Genomic DNA, 15641 nt, shown 5'->3' on the forward strand with positions numbered 1-15641 from the left:
AGGAGAGCACAGGTCTCTGCATCGAATTAATGCTGGTTCTGGTGTTTTAACAATAACTTTCTAACCCTTTCAATTTAACCTACGAAAATAAACTCTGAAAAACCTCTCCTTATATGCAGTATCCTGAGTGGACTTTAAGAGGAGGAAAGTTTAACTTGAAGAGTTCACTGCTGCTGCTGCCATCATCCAGTTCCCGCTTTGAAAAAGCGGGATGTATAATGGTAGTAAAAGAGAAGGATTAAGGGAAGAACTGCAACAAAACACAGCTGGTGACCAATGTCAAATTTCACTTGGAAACGTTGCAAAATCAGATCCAATATGTGGTTTTATCACATATTCTAAAACCTGTGATGCCTGCAGCACCATCTTACCAGAGGCTGATCAAAGTGCTCGAAGGCAAGAGATGAGAGAAAGGAAAAGGACATGCAAGGAAGCAGGAATGCAAACCTAATCTTTTCTCGCTTCGATCCAGTCCAACCAGATCCAGCAGGATCAGAGGTGTCATGGCATCCTGAATTCCCAGGAGACTAGAGGAGTCAAAGCCGGCTCCTCCACCGTACATGGCCACCCCTCCCCACCTCTATCTGATGAGACACAGTGAGACCTCACGGGTTTATTCAAGACACAAATAGGTGTACTGGGGGTCACGAGCTATTCATCCAGCCATCACATCAAGAGAACGTATTAGCAGTACACAGCTTGCCACAGAGAATCTGCAACAAATGAAATTTATGTTGAACTGCAAAATATTCCTGAAATATTGAACTGTTGCTCACCCGTAAGAGAACTCTGGCGTAATCTTCAGATTGTAGCAAAGAGGAAAAAGTTTATACCTCTGTTAAGAGTGTTGTACATGCTTTATGGCATTTAAGATATCCCTATAGTTGTTTCCTCCTAGAATTTCTTCTTATTTTGGACTGAAAAGATCAAATTTTTGTAGTTTTCTATCTTTGAGTGGTTCACTGTTTTGCAATGATGCATTAAAAATGCACACAATTATTTCAGTGTAGGTGATCTCACACACATTGTTACATATGAGAAACCACAGGAGGGGACAGAACTACATTTTGTTATACATCGCTGCCTTAGTTTAAGCAACTGCATCCATACACAAATGCCTAAATATGTAGCCTAGTTATTGGAGGAGCAGCTCTTCTGCAAGTCCATGGATGCTGTTGGTATCTCACAACTCTGAAAAATCAGACCACTTATTACTTGTAATAAATTTACTAATGTGTGTACACTTAGCTGTAAAGTAGTTTGAAAACTGAGAACCATTACCTGTAATTAAAGAAAACCAAAGCAAGCCCCGACCAGTACATTTTCTTGTTATATTAGCAAAATCATCTCTATAGGGCGAGAAAGGAGAAAACAAAGCGAGTCTTTTATTGTAATGCTCTGCAGTTAAGCAGAACAAATGCGTATCTTGTACTACTCTTAAAAAAGAAAGATCACTGTTGGATTAATAAATCTAAATGCAACATCTGCAAGAGCAAGTTGCCAGAACTGAGTTAGATATAAGTGGCAGCTAGAAATTAAAACCCAAATACAGCTATACTGTTAACTGTATTTCAACACAACAACAACAACAGTAGAATAGCTTATTCTCTACCCTAGCCTTCATGTTTTGATTTCTACATCACTACAGCAATTTAATGAGAAAGCTAGTTTCACTAATTTAAATTAAAGGCTAATTTTACCAGACCATTGTATAGACAGAATACAGATGGTAGTATTTAGAAAGCTGGAGACTGGTGTCTGCACATAGAAATTTAATTAAAAAATGAGTTTATATCAATTGTTTTTATTAGATATCAGAAGTTTACAAAGTGGAATTAAGAAATAAAGTTACAGAATGGAATTAACTTGAGCTCATTCTTGGTTGTGAGGTGTTTTTTTTTTCTTTAAGGTCATCATCATTTTTACACAGGATGTCATCAGCAATAAATTCTAGACTGTCTAAAACACAGCCCCACTATTTCCCCATTCAATATTTCATAATTTATCACAAACCTAAGATTGTTCTAAACATTTTTAAACAAGTATTTAATTAACTACTCTATTAGGCCCTTTATATATTTTGATTTTTTTTTAATTTGTACACAATACATATTTGTAAAAAGCACTTAAGGATTCCATATTGCAATTTTTTTGTAGCTTTCAAAACTAGGAATAAATAGATTGTTCCCATGACAAGATGAAATCCACTATTCAGTATACCACATCTTGTCTTTTCCATACCTCACATCTAAGCATAAAATTTTCTAGCAGGAATATTGTTTTAAAACACTAATTCCCCATCATTTTAATGCACATCAATTTATGACTGCAAGAGCTTCTACTTCCTGACAAGCACAGGTTTAACTTCATTCTATATTTTGCTACAGTCTACTAAGTACCACTTCAGCATATGCTTAATTTACATTTTCTTCTCCACACCTCGTAAGACAGTCTGAAGACAGGTTATGTCTGGCAGGCAAGGATGCAACTGCACTGGTTTCTGTTAGGAAGCCCCATTTCCAACACACACATTCACCCTTCTTTCTCCTTCCTGCCTCACAGCCAAATCAGTGATAAAATAAAGGTTCCAACATCTAACATTAAGGTCACTAAGAAATAAAAGACTGTAAGGGATGGGGGAAGCATATGCAATGTAACAAGTCGCTACAAGATTTCTGCTCTGTAAAGATGAAATAGCAGTAAGAAATGGCTGAGCCAGAAAGCTGCACAAGGAAACAAATATGCTGAAACAAAACATCAGCAGTCTTAAGGCAACCTTCATCCAAATCAGCATTGTGATTACTTGTGTATCTGAAAAGAAATCCTTTAGTGTACTTAAGTATGTTGATACAAATGATGTTATGAACCATATCGATCCTACAAAAGTAACAAAAAAAAAAAAAAAGACAAAAGACAGACATGAGTACGTTTCCTGTTGAAAGAAATTCGTTTTTACTTACATTTGTAAAATGAACAGTAGTTAAATTCTTAAAGAAAACTGACCAGCACTTCCAAGAACTGCAGTTCACAACTAATAATCCAGGATAATTAGTCTGATTTTAAAACACCTGAGAGCTCCCACTGACCTCATATAGGAAATGCAAACTAACTGGAGCACAAGCACGCTTTACACTGTCTTAATTTTGTGCACAAACACGGATCAAAGCTATTACTGTCAAGTCAATTAAAGAGTCAATACAAGAGTTGAGCTAGACGATGGTCCCTTTCAAATAAACTATTCTATTCTGAGTTACGAACTATTATTACTTTCAAAATAGTGACAGCAAATCACTTCCATAATGGAATTTTTGTTTCAATTGTAAGAAAAGAAATAAACTATGTAAGGGAAAAGGCAAAAAAGATATTCTAAGGAAGGTGAGCTATCAGCTACAGATTTATCTGTTAAAAGATCTACTGTCTATCTACCGTAAGAGGTCTACAAAGCTCAAACCCCAATTCATTCTTTTCTCCCTGAAGATGATTCAATGGCAGGACCCACGATACTAAATCCCTACAAAGGCTTTAACTGATGGTTAATATATTGTAATATTTTTACTAACCTGTATAGATGTCATGACCCCATTAGCAAGTACAGAAAGTTTTCCGGCCACCGATCTGACTCCTTGTTTAAACTGAGCTATATCAGGAGCTGAAGGCAAGACGTTTGTAATATTGTAGCTTCCTAAAAGGAGAACACACACAAGGAGGAAACATAATTTTATATTAAAAGCAGCCTTTTTTCCCCCCTGAAATACAATATACTACTAGGACTACTAAATTCCAATGTCTGATCGACACTGTAAAAAACACTAGGCATAAATCTCAAATTTCTTAAATGCATCTTCCTTTTAATTGCTTGTAATTCCACCCAGAATATCATCTTCTACACTTTGTATTCCCAGCTGAGCAATTAAAAATATATTCTAATACATTAATAATTAGAATAATATATTATTTATTCTGCATTTTCAATCTGCTGCAATGTTATTTGCCTTGTATGCTGAACAGCTGTTACTACTTTGCAATTTGAAGATGAATGTACTTCAGTGACAGCTGAAGTGATGAACTCAACTTGTGTGCATGCATAGGTGTGTTTTACATGCTGTATATATAGACATATTTTGCATTACTAAATCTTGAGGCTTGGAAAATTCTATAGAAATGATAGTAAAGGTAAGTAAGTTTTGAAAGTCTGAAACAAAGCTGACAATCCCGCCTTCCTTAAGGCCACTGAAGTTCAGCCAGTGTTAGCTCTACTGCTGTTACGGAAAGTATAAGCCTAAAGATAACAGAAATTAAAGATGTTTCAAAACTAACTGTGTGATAAGTACTAACATGTTAACAAACACCCGCTCTCTGTGAAAGGGGTTACTGGCACACCTTAATATTAAATACCTGATGCTGTAAGAGGCACAAAGGGCAGTAACAGATTCACAGAACTATGATCTCAGGAATAAATGGAGCTGCTGAGGGGAAACATCCCCAAACAGATCGTTTCCAAAACGGAGCCGGCAATCTGTAGCCTGAATTTAGACTCGTAGCCAACGGATAGCTCTGACCAGCCGGGGCACAACTGGTGACTTGTGAGCTGTTACTGACCCTCGGACAAGCTCGTCCAGCTACAGACTCCACAACCTGCACAACTGTAACACTTCTGACCGCAGCTCCGTACAGGACATGGCTACACACAGGCAGCCCTTCCTTCTCCTCTTTTTCAACAGGGGTGGAGGAGGAAGACAGAGGGAACCTGCAGCTCTCTTGTCATGGGAAACTGAAGGCACCTGCCTTGTCAGCAGGCTGAGAAAGACATTACTGTAGATAATTTGGTTTTCCTAGGCTAGGTGGCTGGTTCATAGTGGCAGATGCATAGCCACATTCAGAGAGCTTCCCACTCCATTCTTTAAAGCCGGATAGCAGCTGTTTCTACAATGCACACTTATTTATATATTATTTTCAACAATTCACTGTCGCTGAGACAGCCCTATTTCTGAACTGTAATTTTGACTTCCTTACAATCTGTTCCACCTATCAAATGCGTCAGCATTTTTGTTATTAAAGTCAGAGTCTTGGAAACAAATTTTGCAGATATAAATAACCTGAGAAAAGCTCTAATCACTTCTCAGCCACATGAATTTTCTCATGTTTTTCTGGTTACGTATGGTCATCTGAAAAACTTCTTGTAAATGACACAGGAAAGCAACTGATTTCCTGTGATTTCCTGCAAAATCAGCATCTACAAGTCAGCCATCTGATACGCCACCTCTCACAAGGTCTGAAATGATGCAAAGTGAAAGTGTCTTCCTGCAGCCCTCCTTTTGTACAGAATGCTGTAGGAGCTATTTACAAAAAAGCAAGCACCCCAAACCTGTTCTACCCTAAAATCTCAGCAGTGCTCATAAAAACAACTTTAGATTCAAAGGACATTTTGTTCTGGCAAGAACCCCAGAATTACAGCAGCATTTTTATTGCCAGTCTTCAGTCTCCCGATTACCTTTATTTCATGGAACTAATGATAACCTTGGCATTAATTCAACACCAGACAAGCTATCCGTGCAGTAGAACTTCTTCAAGAAGGGCCACTGTCAAAAGATAGTCTTTGGGGTGGGTTGTGTAACAGAAAGACACAAAGGAAAGAAAGATTCTGTAGACCAAATATAGGGTGAATTTATAACATACAAACTAATAATTCCTGGTGTATTTTTCCCTCACTATTATTCTCCAGCAGTTATCAACCCACAAAATTTAGCAGAAGTTTAGTCTTCGTAATATAACTTTAAATTTACTGTTGGGTTACATGCCAGTCACAGAGAGTCACCTTGAGTCGCAGGCAGGTATTTTTTATCCCATTATTCAGAATCTCTGCATTCCCTCACGAGCCCCAAGAACCTTTTCAGGTGGTCAGTGATGAATGATCATGCGTGCACAATTCACGTACACATAGAAAACATGATATAATTGCCTATAAGTACCCTTATTCAGAATACAGTTGAGAATTTTATCACATATATACGTATGTGTAAATAGGAAGGCAAATTCATATATATATATACACACACACATCACACAATTTGCCCCATCTTTAACTTATATTTATACTTTCCTAGTTCATTCCCTTATTCATTACTGTGTAAAAGCCCCACACATATTATACAAATTAAAGGAAAAATTAATTCCATACAAAATCATTTATGTGCTAAAAAATTAAAGAAAAAGGACAAAGAAAGTCAATAATAGGTAGATAACAAAATATTTGTTATCACAATCCCATGTACTATTGAAAACATAGTTTACAAATTAAGCAAAGAAGTGATGTTTCTTTCTGATGTTCCCCACATCTTTTTTAAGCATAAGTATGACAAGTTGCAAATACTATTTCAAATGGCTGAAGTAAATTGCTGCAATTCCTGCTTTATGTCTCCTCCCCTCCTTAATTTTTTTTTTTTTTTTTTTGCTTTACATTTCAAATTACTAAAATCCAGCTTAAGTAACTGGTAACAGGAGCTATTTCTCTACTAGCCAGTGTATTCAAAACTTGCTTTCAGGGGATCAAAACTCAATAGTCACATGTTCTTTTTTCCCTCCAACTTTCCCAAAGTAAAATCAGATGCTGCATACTGTTTGCTTTTCCAGCCGACTTATATAATTACTCACAGATTTCAAGTTCAGTAATGCTTTTTTTTCCACTTCCTCACAAGTTAAAAAATGAAACCCAACTGATCAATTCAATAAAAAATGTTCCAGTATTTCCTATCTTTTCTATTTCACTTTATTGTACTATCCAAAAAGGGTGTTGGAAAGAAAACATGGAGAGATTTTCAACAGCCTAAGGGGCTACTTTTCAGTCAATCCAATCTAATACTTCTTCCTTTCTAACGGGATGAACTATCCTCTCCAATGTAAGGTACTCCAACAGATCTTTTAAACTGACAAACCAATCGAAAAACTTCCTTAGTAATTTGGCAAGACCAGTGTCAGAAGCAGCTATCTTGTTGAATGATATGCCATTCAACAGATTACATGGGAATTTCAAGGCCACTCACATTTTATTAAAGATTATTCTTAGATTTGATGTTATGACAGTTGTTTTCACATATATAAGTAAGTTACTTACAGTAACTTATCAAAACCCCTACCTGATAGTCAGTATTAGGTGTTACCTTATTTGTTTTTATAATAAGATATTACAGGTTTCCTTTGAAAAAATTATTTACAATATAGTCTATTATTTGCAATAAATCACATTAAAAACCCAGTATAAAATACTGAACTTCCTGAACTGAAAACTCAGAACTCGGTATTTAAGAAATTAATATTTTTTTAAAAATAATGACTACACCTGTTAGATTTGTTTAACCTATTAGTGATACCAACAGGTACTGCACTTTGCACACTTCACGCAGAATATGGTGGCAGCTAGCTGATGCTGTAACTAGAAGCAGAGTACGGGAGCATGAATACATTGCATGACACAGTTTCTCACTCGGTTCAATACGTACCTGATGGTTGCTTTTTCTGATCTTCAAACAAGTCAGCTGAACTTATAGATGAGCTTCCAGAAAGTCTTTCTAGTCGAGCCCTTGCTTCATACTAGAAAATAATTGAGAAGTATTGTACAGTACGCTATCATCTTTCGAGGTCATGTCAGATAATTATATACAGTTTTAGAACATACAAATCCAGCTGAAGTCGACCGTTCTGAAAGTTGTTCCCATTTAGTAGTTTACACATGTCTTAGGCAGTGTGAGTTTGCATCATCTCAACTTACTTCAGTTGATCAAAGAGTGACATTTACCATTCCAACACCAACAGGCTTACTCACTGCCAGCTACCCTAAAACTGCTGAAAAACTAAGCAACCAATAGGAACAACCACTAAACAATGTGAAATGGAGTGGCTGGGAAGGATAAGGAAAAAGCACTGCAGTTAGCATCATGTTAACCCTTCTAATCACATGATGCTTTTAATGTAACTTTCTGAAATCCCTGGGAATGATAATACACTGATTGTATTTTTTTACATTACTCTTTACATTGTTAATTCTCCATTAAAACCAGATTTTTTTAAAATAATCCCTCATGTCCTAACCGCAACATACTATTAATCTGGTTTTTATTTCTAGGCTGATTCAATTGTCATTTGCTGAACAATTTATCTGCTTAGTTAGCCTTACAATAGCAACAATGTTTCCATGTAATAAATACAGAGGGGACAGATGTTTTAAGAACAGTTTGTTGGCATCAGTTTGGGTATTTAGAACAAATTAAGTAAGCCTTCACCCAGCATCAGGTTGATTTTTTAAAAATAAAGACTGCTGAATCACAGCCTATCACTTCTGTCGGAGAAGAATGATGTTGGAGGTAAGGTCCTACTTGCAGCTCCAACTCCTTAAAATGAAATACTGTCAGAGTTATCAGATACTTGTACATTTCTATCAAACAATTGGGACATAATTCTATAAGCTTACTAATTCTACCGATTTAATTATTTATTGTCTTCTCTTTACACAAGAACACCATGTTTATAGTCAAAGAATATTGTAACATTCAAAAATATTTATCATTGCTTTTTACTTACATCAGCATGATCTTGCCTTCCAAAATACATGTCTGATGAAATTGCTTTTACGTTGCCAAATTTTTTTTGTGCCTCATCTGTGTTTAAAGATGGTTCATATTCAGGTTTACGACGAGATGCAGGCCTGAAAGAAAAATAACTTGCATTAGTGAGTGTAACTTATTTACATCACAACCAAATGCAATAAATCAAATAAGAAGCACTATCGTCTTTGCTTTGTGAAGCCTAAAAGTATAATTGTGATTTTTTTAAAAGATAAAAATCAGACCAGTATCAACCCAGGATAAAGAAATTCAGATTACTAAGTTGACACAGCAGTGAATAAAATTTCAGCGACAGTTTTAAAAGATGGTGAACTTACAGTATTTCAAATCCTTTAATCTTGAATCTTTATTTTCAAAGTTAATTTAAAAAGCAAGCTAAATTATGTGAACAAGGACAGAATATTTCTACAAAACCTCAAAAAAGCCAAACCACAATGTTAGTGAAATTCAGATTTAAATGTAATAGCACAAAAAGGTGTAACATCCTTTGAACTGTCACTGTCTTGCACCTCAAGTAAATGTACTCAAATAAGGAAGTAATAGCGTTGTGGACACGGCCCTCTATTTTATATAGTATGCATCACTGGTCCACTCTTTAGGAAACAACATGGTTTGTGTTTAAAAAAAATACTGTAGTTAAATGCACAACCTGCATTTTACAGGTAAATGAAAAACACAGTTTTAAGTAGAGAACAGAAGCAGAAAACACCAACCGAACACACAAACCCCCACATCCTTACATTTTCCACTTGATTTCAAAGATAAAAACACACTTGTCAAAGAAGAAACAAATTCATTTTTTTATCATCACAACACTTAGACCCATTGTTCAGAAGTAACTTCAGTACCTCCATCCTAAAAGCTGAGTACCCTACAGTTTCATTTGATAACCAGGTTCTCCTTAGTTCATTATGCGATAAACAAAGCAAGTAAAGTACGTACGCTCTCAGAAGAGTGCAAATATTTGAGTTTCTTTCCACATCTTTTGTCTACTACTTTTCCTGCTGAAATGCTTGTGAAATTACCTCCAGTACATATACTGCACAGCACTGAACAAAACAAATGAGTGCTTAAAATGTAAACAGGAAATTCAGCTTACAGAAGACATTCATCCAGGAAGTCCCTTGACTGCTGATGAAAGTTACAGCCAAATTCTCCTTCTAAACTGAAAAAAATCCCACTACTATGACCAGGACTCAAATGGTATTAACTAGCTTGGACTTTCTGTACAAAAACCAGTTAGGTCTTGGTATACCTGTCTGAAAATCCTGTACTTTTTGAAGTTAACATTACATCAACATCTCTACTATTGTTTTCTTTCTTCCAAAAGGAGTCTGAATTGTCATCCCATTTAGAGAAAGTGCTGCTCCTCAAATCTGAAGAATCATAGTACCTAAAATAAGAGAAAAAAGTATTGAAAAAGTAGAAACTTTACACTGTTAGATAAATATTGTTATAGTAGGTGTTCACTAGCAAGTAAGTTTTCAGCACAATGATAGTTGTCAGCGAATAATCTGGATTGCATAATGTTGGTTAGAATCTTTGCACAGTTGAATCCAATTGAATTTTCATTTTTTACACATGTATTTAAGTGACTGAAAAGTTCAGCCTTTCTTTAGGCTGGATATGCTCATGAATATGCAGTAGACTGTCTGAAAGATACAGTCCTATCAAAACCAGCAAAGTTCTCATTACTTCAAAGTATTACATCTCCTTTAGTGTCAGGCAAAACACTGGAAAGAACGTTGTCAAGATACCTGGCTGGTTTAAGAGCAACCCTAACAAAACTTCAGGATGGACCCTGCAAGCAAGGAACCACGATGACTCTACAAGGTAGTCTGCTCATAAAAGCCTTGTGCTCTTGATACTCCATGCTAAGACATCAGCTATGAAAAAAGCCACCACAACTTCCCAGGCACTTTGAACGCTGCAGAGATCCAACAGCACCTAACTACCCATGGCATTCAGCTGTGCTATGGTTCCACATGGGGCAAAGTTTAGTAACTAAGGGGCTGAGAGTGGCTAACCTTACAGTTCCATGTGAGTTAATCTGTAACCCGTGCTAGCAGAGAATCTGCTCCCATTTTCTGAGGCACCAACAAACATAGCTCAGAACAGTAAGGAAAACCCTTGTGTCTGGCTCTGTGTATTTTTTTAATACAAATATTAAGTACCTCTGAGTTTTGTAACAAGCTTTATTAAAACAATGCTAACGAACCTATTTCTTAAAAGTGAGTCTTAATAAGACAATCTTACCTTGTGTATCAAAACTACAGGGAAAACACAAACAGAAAGAAAAGGAAAAAAAATGAAGCATGTTTGTCAGTTCTGGTGGTTTGTTGTTTCCTTCTCCGCTTTATCTACACATATCTAAACATACATGGAAAACATCTGGAAAAAATAAAACTATCAAAATGCCAAAGATGAAGTTTATTTAACCACAAAGGGCAATTATTTCTTAAAGTTTGGATATGACCAGGATATGGAATAATATGATTAAAATGACATGAGGCTATCAGAATGGAATAATTTGGTAGAACAAGCATGGCATATTAATGTCTGCGTCTGTGCTTTGTGAAAAGCACTCTAAAAAAAAATGTTCTCCACGTCTGTGTTATAAATAGGCAGGATACTTGTTTTTGCAGTTTATGAGAAATGTGACACCTTCAGCAGCAAAATCTCCCATCGCTGCACATGGAAAATAGCAGGGACAGATCTGGAATGAATTTCTACAAAAAGCAGGAGTCTCTCCCCTTCTCTCCTGACAGACAAAAAGAAGCCACAGAAATCTTAAGTTCATTATGGATCTATAACAACAAACAAGGTGTTTATACATACATATATATGTATATAGATGTATGCATATATATCCAAGCTCACAATGCCCATCAAAACCACGGGATGTGGCAGGTGCTACAAAAGCTGTTTTGAATAAAATAACTGATTTTCTCCTTCCTTCTCAGATTTTCATAACCTTGCAAAAACTTCTTCAGTATTCAGTGCAGGGAGAAGGGAGAAAGAGAAGCTGCATTTAATAGAAAATAAAATTTTACACTGTTATATTGATAAAGATTTTATTATTTGTAGCAAAAAGAAAAATCAAAATCCAAGGATTTTGAGAGGCTTCAATTATATCTCCAAACCTTGAGACATTTAGCTTTCTTAACTTACAGACTACCTACCAGCACTCTAATACCCAGCATGATTATTTTGCTTTTGGGCATACACTAAGATGATACTAAATTACCTCTATTTCAAAGTCACAGCTTGGAATAAAGGATGATAACCAACTTACAAACCTTACTAAGCCCAACAACCTGATTTTATACTTTCTTTAAAGAGAATGAAATTGTATACCAACTCCAATTAGATTCTACTGTCGCTATAACTAGAACAAAAACCAGGAACCGCTAGGTTACAATTTATCTTCTAGTTACTGAACCAAAACACATTAAAAAGCCTCTTCTATAATTTATCCTTTGCCTGCTAGTAAGCTTATGAATAATTTGAGAGCAGTAACAGTTCTTTGCAAGGAACAAATAGGGAGGCACTGAAATGACAGGTTTTCTTTCACAAGACTGCTGCCATTTATGTGGTACTTTTATTTTTCTGCCACTACTGATTACACTACAAAGGAATGACACAAAAGCCTTTGTGTTTTTATTTGCCTGTCTATGAGTAATTAGGTACAATTTTTCATGTTTCTGTGGTAGTAATTCAATAAAGGCATTTTATAAAAGCAACACCTGTTTCTATCCACCAGTCCAGAAACAGCTGCTTCACTGCAATTAGTGCCTGTAGGACTAATTATTTTTCTGCTCCTTTGCAACAGCAGTGTTTTATAATTTGCATTGTATTCATACTCTGATGAAGAATTCATCAATTATTTTTTGCTTACATTTTATGTTCAAATACATAGAAGTCTATCAAATAAGACTGCAGACATCTACACAGTATGTCCAATACACCATACATCCGACACACCATACCTCAAAAAAGATTTAAGTTTTTGCATTTTGACATGCGTCCATGTGTTAAAAGACTGATGCAACTGTAGTGTATCTAGTAGCGGACTTTAATACTTGTTTAATTCTAAAATGAAAGTTGAAGACAGTACCACAAGAAAAAAAAAAACAAAACGCAACAAACACAAGTCATTCTGCAAAAAAATTCACTGGATTTGGTATACAGCAAATAAAAGCTTATATGGCACACACCCTGAACAAGATAAAATCTGTAAACACATAATTCAGACTGCCTTCTCCTCAGAAAAAGTAATTCCTCTTCTGTATAAATACACCTGTCATCAAGGTAAGGTCAACTATTTCACAACTTTTCCAATTCCGATGTCTGATGAAAACATGCTAGGTATGTAGGTATGTCCAATTGCCCCGTTTTGATCTTAAGTTCCAAATATATTGAGTATTTTTTGAATATTTAACTTGCATCTACTTCTACCTCCACTCAAAATAAAAACCTTATACACTACCTTGAACTAGAAGAGAAATAGGAGTCTTCTACATCATCGGTGTACTTTTTCTTCGGTTTTGCAATTGCAGGTGTTTCCTGCTCTATTGTTTGCATATCTGAGGTGACCGAGTGAGAAATACCACTAGAAACAGGAAGAAAAAAAGTATGTAAAGGATATGACCAAGATCATATCCTAAAAACAGAAATGAAAGCTCAAATCTCATTTCTGAAGGTTGCTGATAAAGCCCAAGCTATACAAACATAGAAGAAGAAAGGAACAAAGAAGAAAAAAAGCAGCACCCTGGAAAACTCAACTGTAGTTCTCTGAGGTAGTGACAGGACTTCCGAACAGAGATCATTCCAACAGCTGGAAAACACAGCCATGTGACTTTTTGGGGGTTTTGGTTTACAAAAGACAGACTATACTTAGGCTGGTAGTGTTCTCTGAAAACATGCTGATTACCTTCCCCACAGTCAGCTAGAAAAGTCAAACACCCTACAGGCTTCCTATGATTTAAGTTAACACCTGTCTGGCAGGTTAGAACTTAAATCTATCAGAAGCAATCCTGCCCCTTCCCCCAACAAATACTTGGTTCTTTGATGATATGAAGTTTCCATAACACATTTTAGTATATTTTTTCATTTCCTAAGCAAAATGAAGGATGGTTTCATACAGCCCCAGTGTGCTTTAAATAGAATCTCACATACCTTCTTTTGCTGCCAAATCCTATGCCCAGTCTCTCCAATTCATGTTTCTTCTTATCAGACAGATTTAACTTTTCTTCTCTTGTTTTAATATCAAGATCTTTGTAGGCCAACCGTAAAGATGATATGCTAGAACAAAATACACGTTTAACATAACTATAAAATGCTACACTGAATACCCAATCCAATACTACTGGTAGAAAATTAACAATATATACCGTAGCACTGTATTTTTTATGTTCTGTGCTTACTGAAAATATTTATTATTAATTGGATTAAATTCCAACTATAAGGATGGGAGAAAGCCAGTAGAGAAGACTGTCTGAATGGCACCCCAGTCTGTGTATGAGGAGGTAGTCTTTTTCAAAACAAATGTCCAACATGCAACTGCTAAAGTTCAGGACACAGTTTTGCATCACCTTTAAGTCAACATGAAAAAGTCTTTTTTTCCACAGTCCTCATTCTATGTGATACCAAATAACTGTCAAAATTATCCGACTTTAACATACTACAGTACTGCGGCATTCATGATGTAATACTAGTAATGTTTCCCCCTAAAGAGCATCTTGGCCCTGCTTTGTCCCCTTCATGCTCCTAAACAGTTTTAACACTTGCTACCACTGATAACTGGGTGAATTCTTCATTGATTATTAGCTAGCTTTGAAATATTTAGCGCTAACACAATAAGTGTATTTATCAACATCAATCCCGAATCTGGTTTATCTGTTGCCCCAATAAACCATCTATTTTTGACTTCATGAAACTGTCTCACTGAAAGTCCTTGAAGGGGCTCTCTCAGGCAAACATTGAATCCATACTCAATACGACATTTACGTACACTCTTGAGACAAGTGCTAGAGGTAGACCACACTTCTTTATGGATGCTGCCCTTCCCTGTGCCCAAAAAGGTGTCTCAGAAGAGGGGAGAGTCTTTGTACTCCCAAAATGGAATATGTTCTGTAGTATGGAAACTTTGAAGCATCCAAAACTTAGCATCCAAAAAAAAATTTTCTGCACAGCTGACAACCCATTTTGTCATCTGAAACACCCTCACAGTTCAGGTAGTCAGCTGTATTTCTGAGATGCCATGAACCTTCCTATATCTCAAAATAATCTTAACTATTTCCCAGTAATTCCAGTGTAGCAGAAAGAGGTTTGTAATCTTGATCACAGAACTGTAGAAACGCTGCTTAAATTTAACATCAGGTTAAAAGGGACACAAATAGTAATTCTGATAGGTAATGCAGCTATTTTTTAATTCGTAAGTTTTGACTGGCATAGAGTACAAACGAACACTATCAGAAGAAAGATGAATGAGATGTAGAATGCTGCTGGTAGACATCATGCTGCAAGTAGAAAAGAAGTACCAAGTCTGAAAACCCTTCTAACTTTGTGCAGAAGCAGGAATGAAAAGCAAACAAGTGTTTGACAAAGGAGTATTTTCTTCCAGTGTGTCTCCTAACTATTTGATTACTGAAACAGGCTCTTCCCGGCTTGATTTTTTTCTGGTCCAATAAGCATACTGACTTAACTTTAACCAAGAGTACAAGACATTCCTGCCAAAGTTCATACCCTGCTAGTTAGTGCATCTCCTGCAAGACAGGAGCTGTGCAGCCAAATCTGTTAGAACAAAAGGGGTATAGCATCTGGTTTTCTTCCTTCACAGACAAGGGATGTAGGTACCAGCCTGCTATAAGGAATGAGACATCACTCCCCCACCGACAAGGCATTTCAAAAAAGAACAGAGCCATCTCAATCTTGTGATGATTAGGTATTCTTTGATTGGGGCTTTCAGAGGACTCATAGCCAGAACTAAAAAAAACATCAGTACCTCTTATGTTCAGATGC

The 15641-nt window shown here is 36.2% G+C and overlaps 1 protein-coding gene across 1 annotated transcript in view; it reads right to left on the reverse strand.

The window, feature by feature from the left end:
* Window positions 1-1757: 1757 nt before the first annotated feature.
* ARFGAP3 (ADP ribosylation factor GTPase activating protein 3) overlaps window positions 1758-15641 on the reverse strand; it is a 35946-nt gene continuing 22062 nt past the window's right edge. Inside the window, exons 10-16 of the mRNA XM_056340098.1 lie at window positions 13797-13922; window positions 13108-13230; window positions 9874-10011; window positions 8575-8698; window positions 7497-7587; window positions 3561-3682; window positions 1758-2877 (exon numbers count right to left, since the gene is read on the reverse strand). Of these exons, the coding sequence (XP_056196073.1) occupies window positions 2860-2877; window positions 3561-3682; window positions 7497-7587; window positions 8575-8698; window positions 9874-10011; window positions 13108-13230; window positions 13797-13922 (742 nt within the window). The 3' untranslated portion in view covers window positions 1758-2859. The remainder of the gene's footprint in view (window positions 2878-3560; window positions 3683-7496; window positions 7588-8574; window positions 8699-9873; window positions 10012-13107; window positions 13231-13796; window positions 13923-15641) is intronic.

The sequence above is a fragment of the Falco biarmicus genome, chromosome 5, assembly GCF_023638135.1.
Source record: "Falco biarmicus isolate bFalBia1 chromosome 5, bFalBia1.pri, whole genome shotgun sequence".
NCBI classification, from domain to species: Eukaryota; Metazoa; Chordata; class Aves; order Falconiformes; family Falconidae; genus Falco; species Falco biarmicus.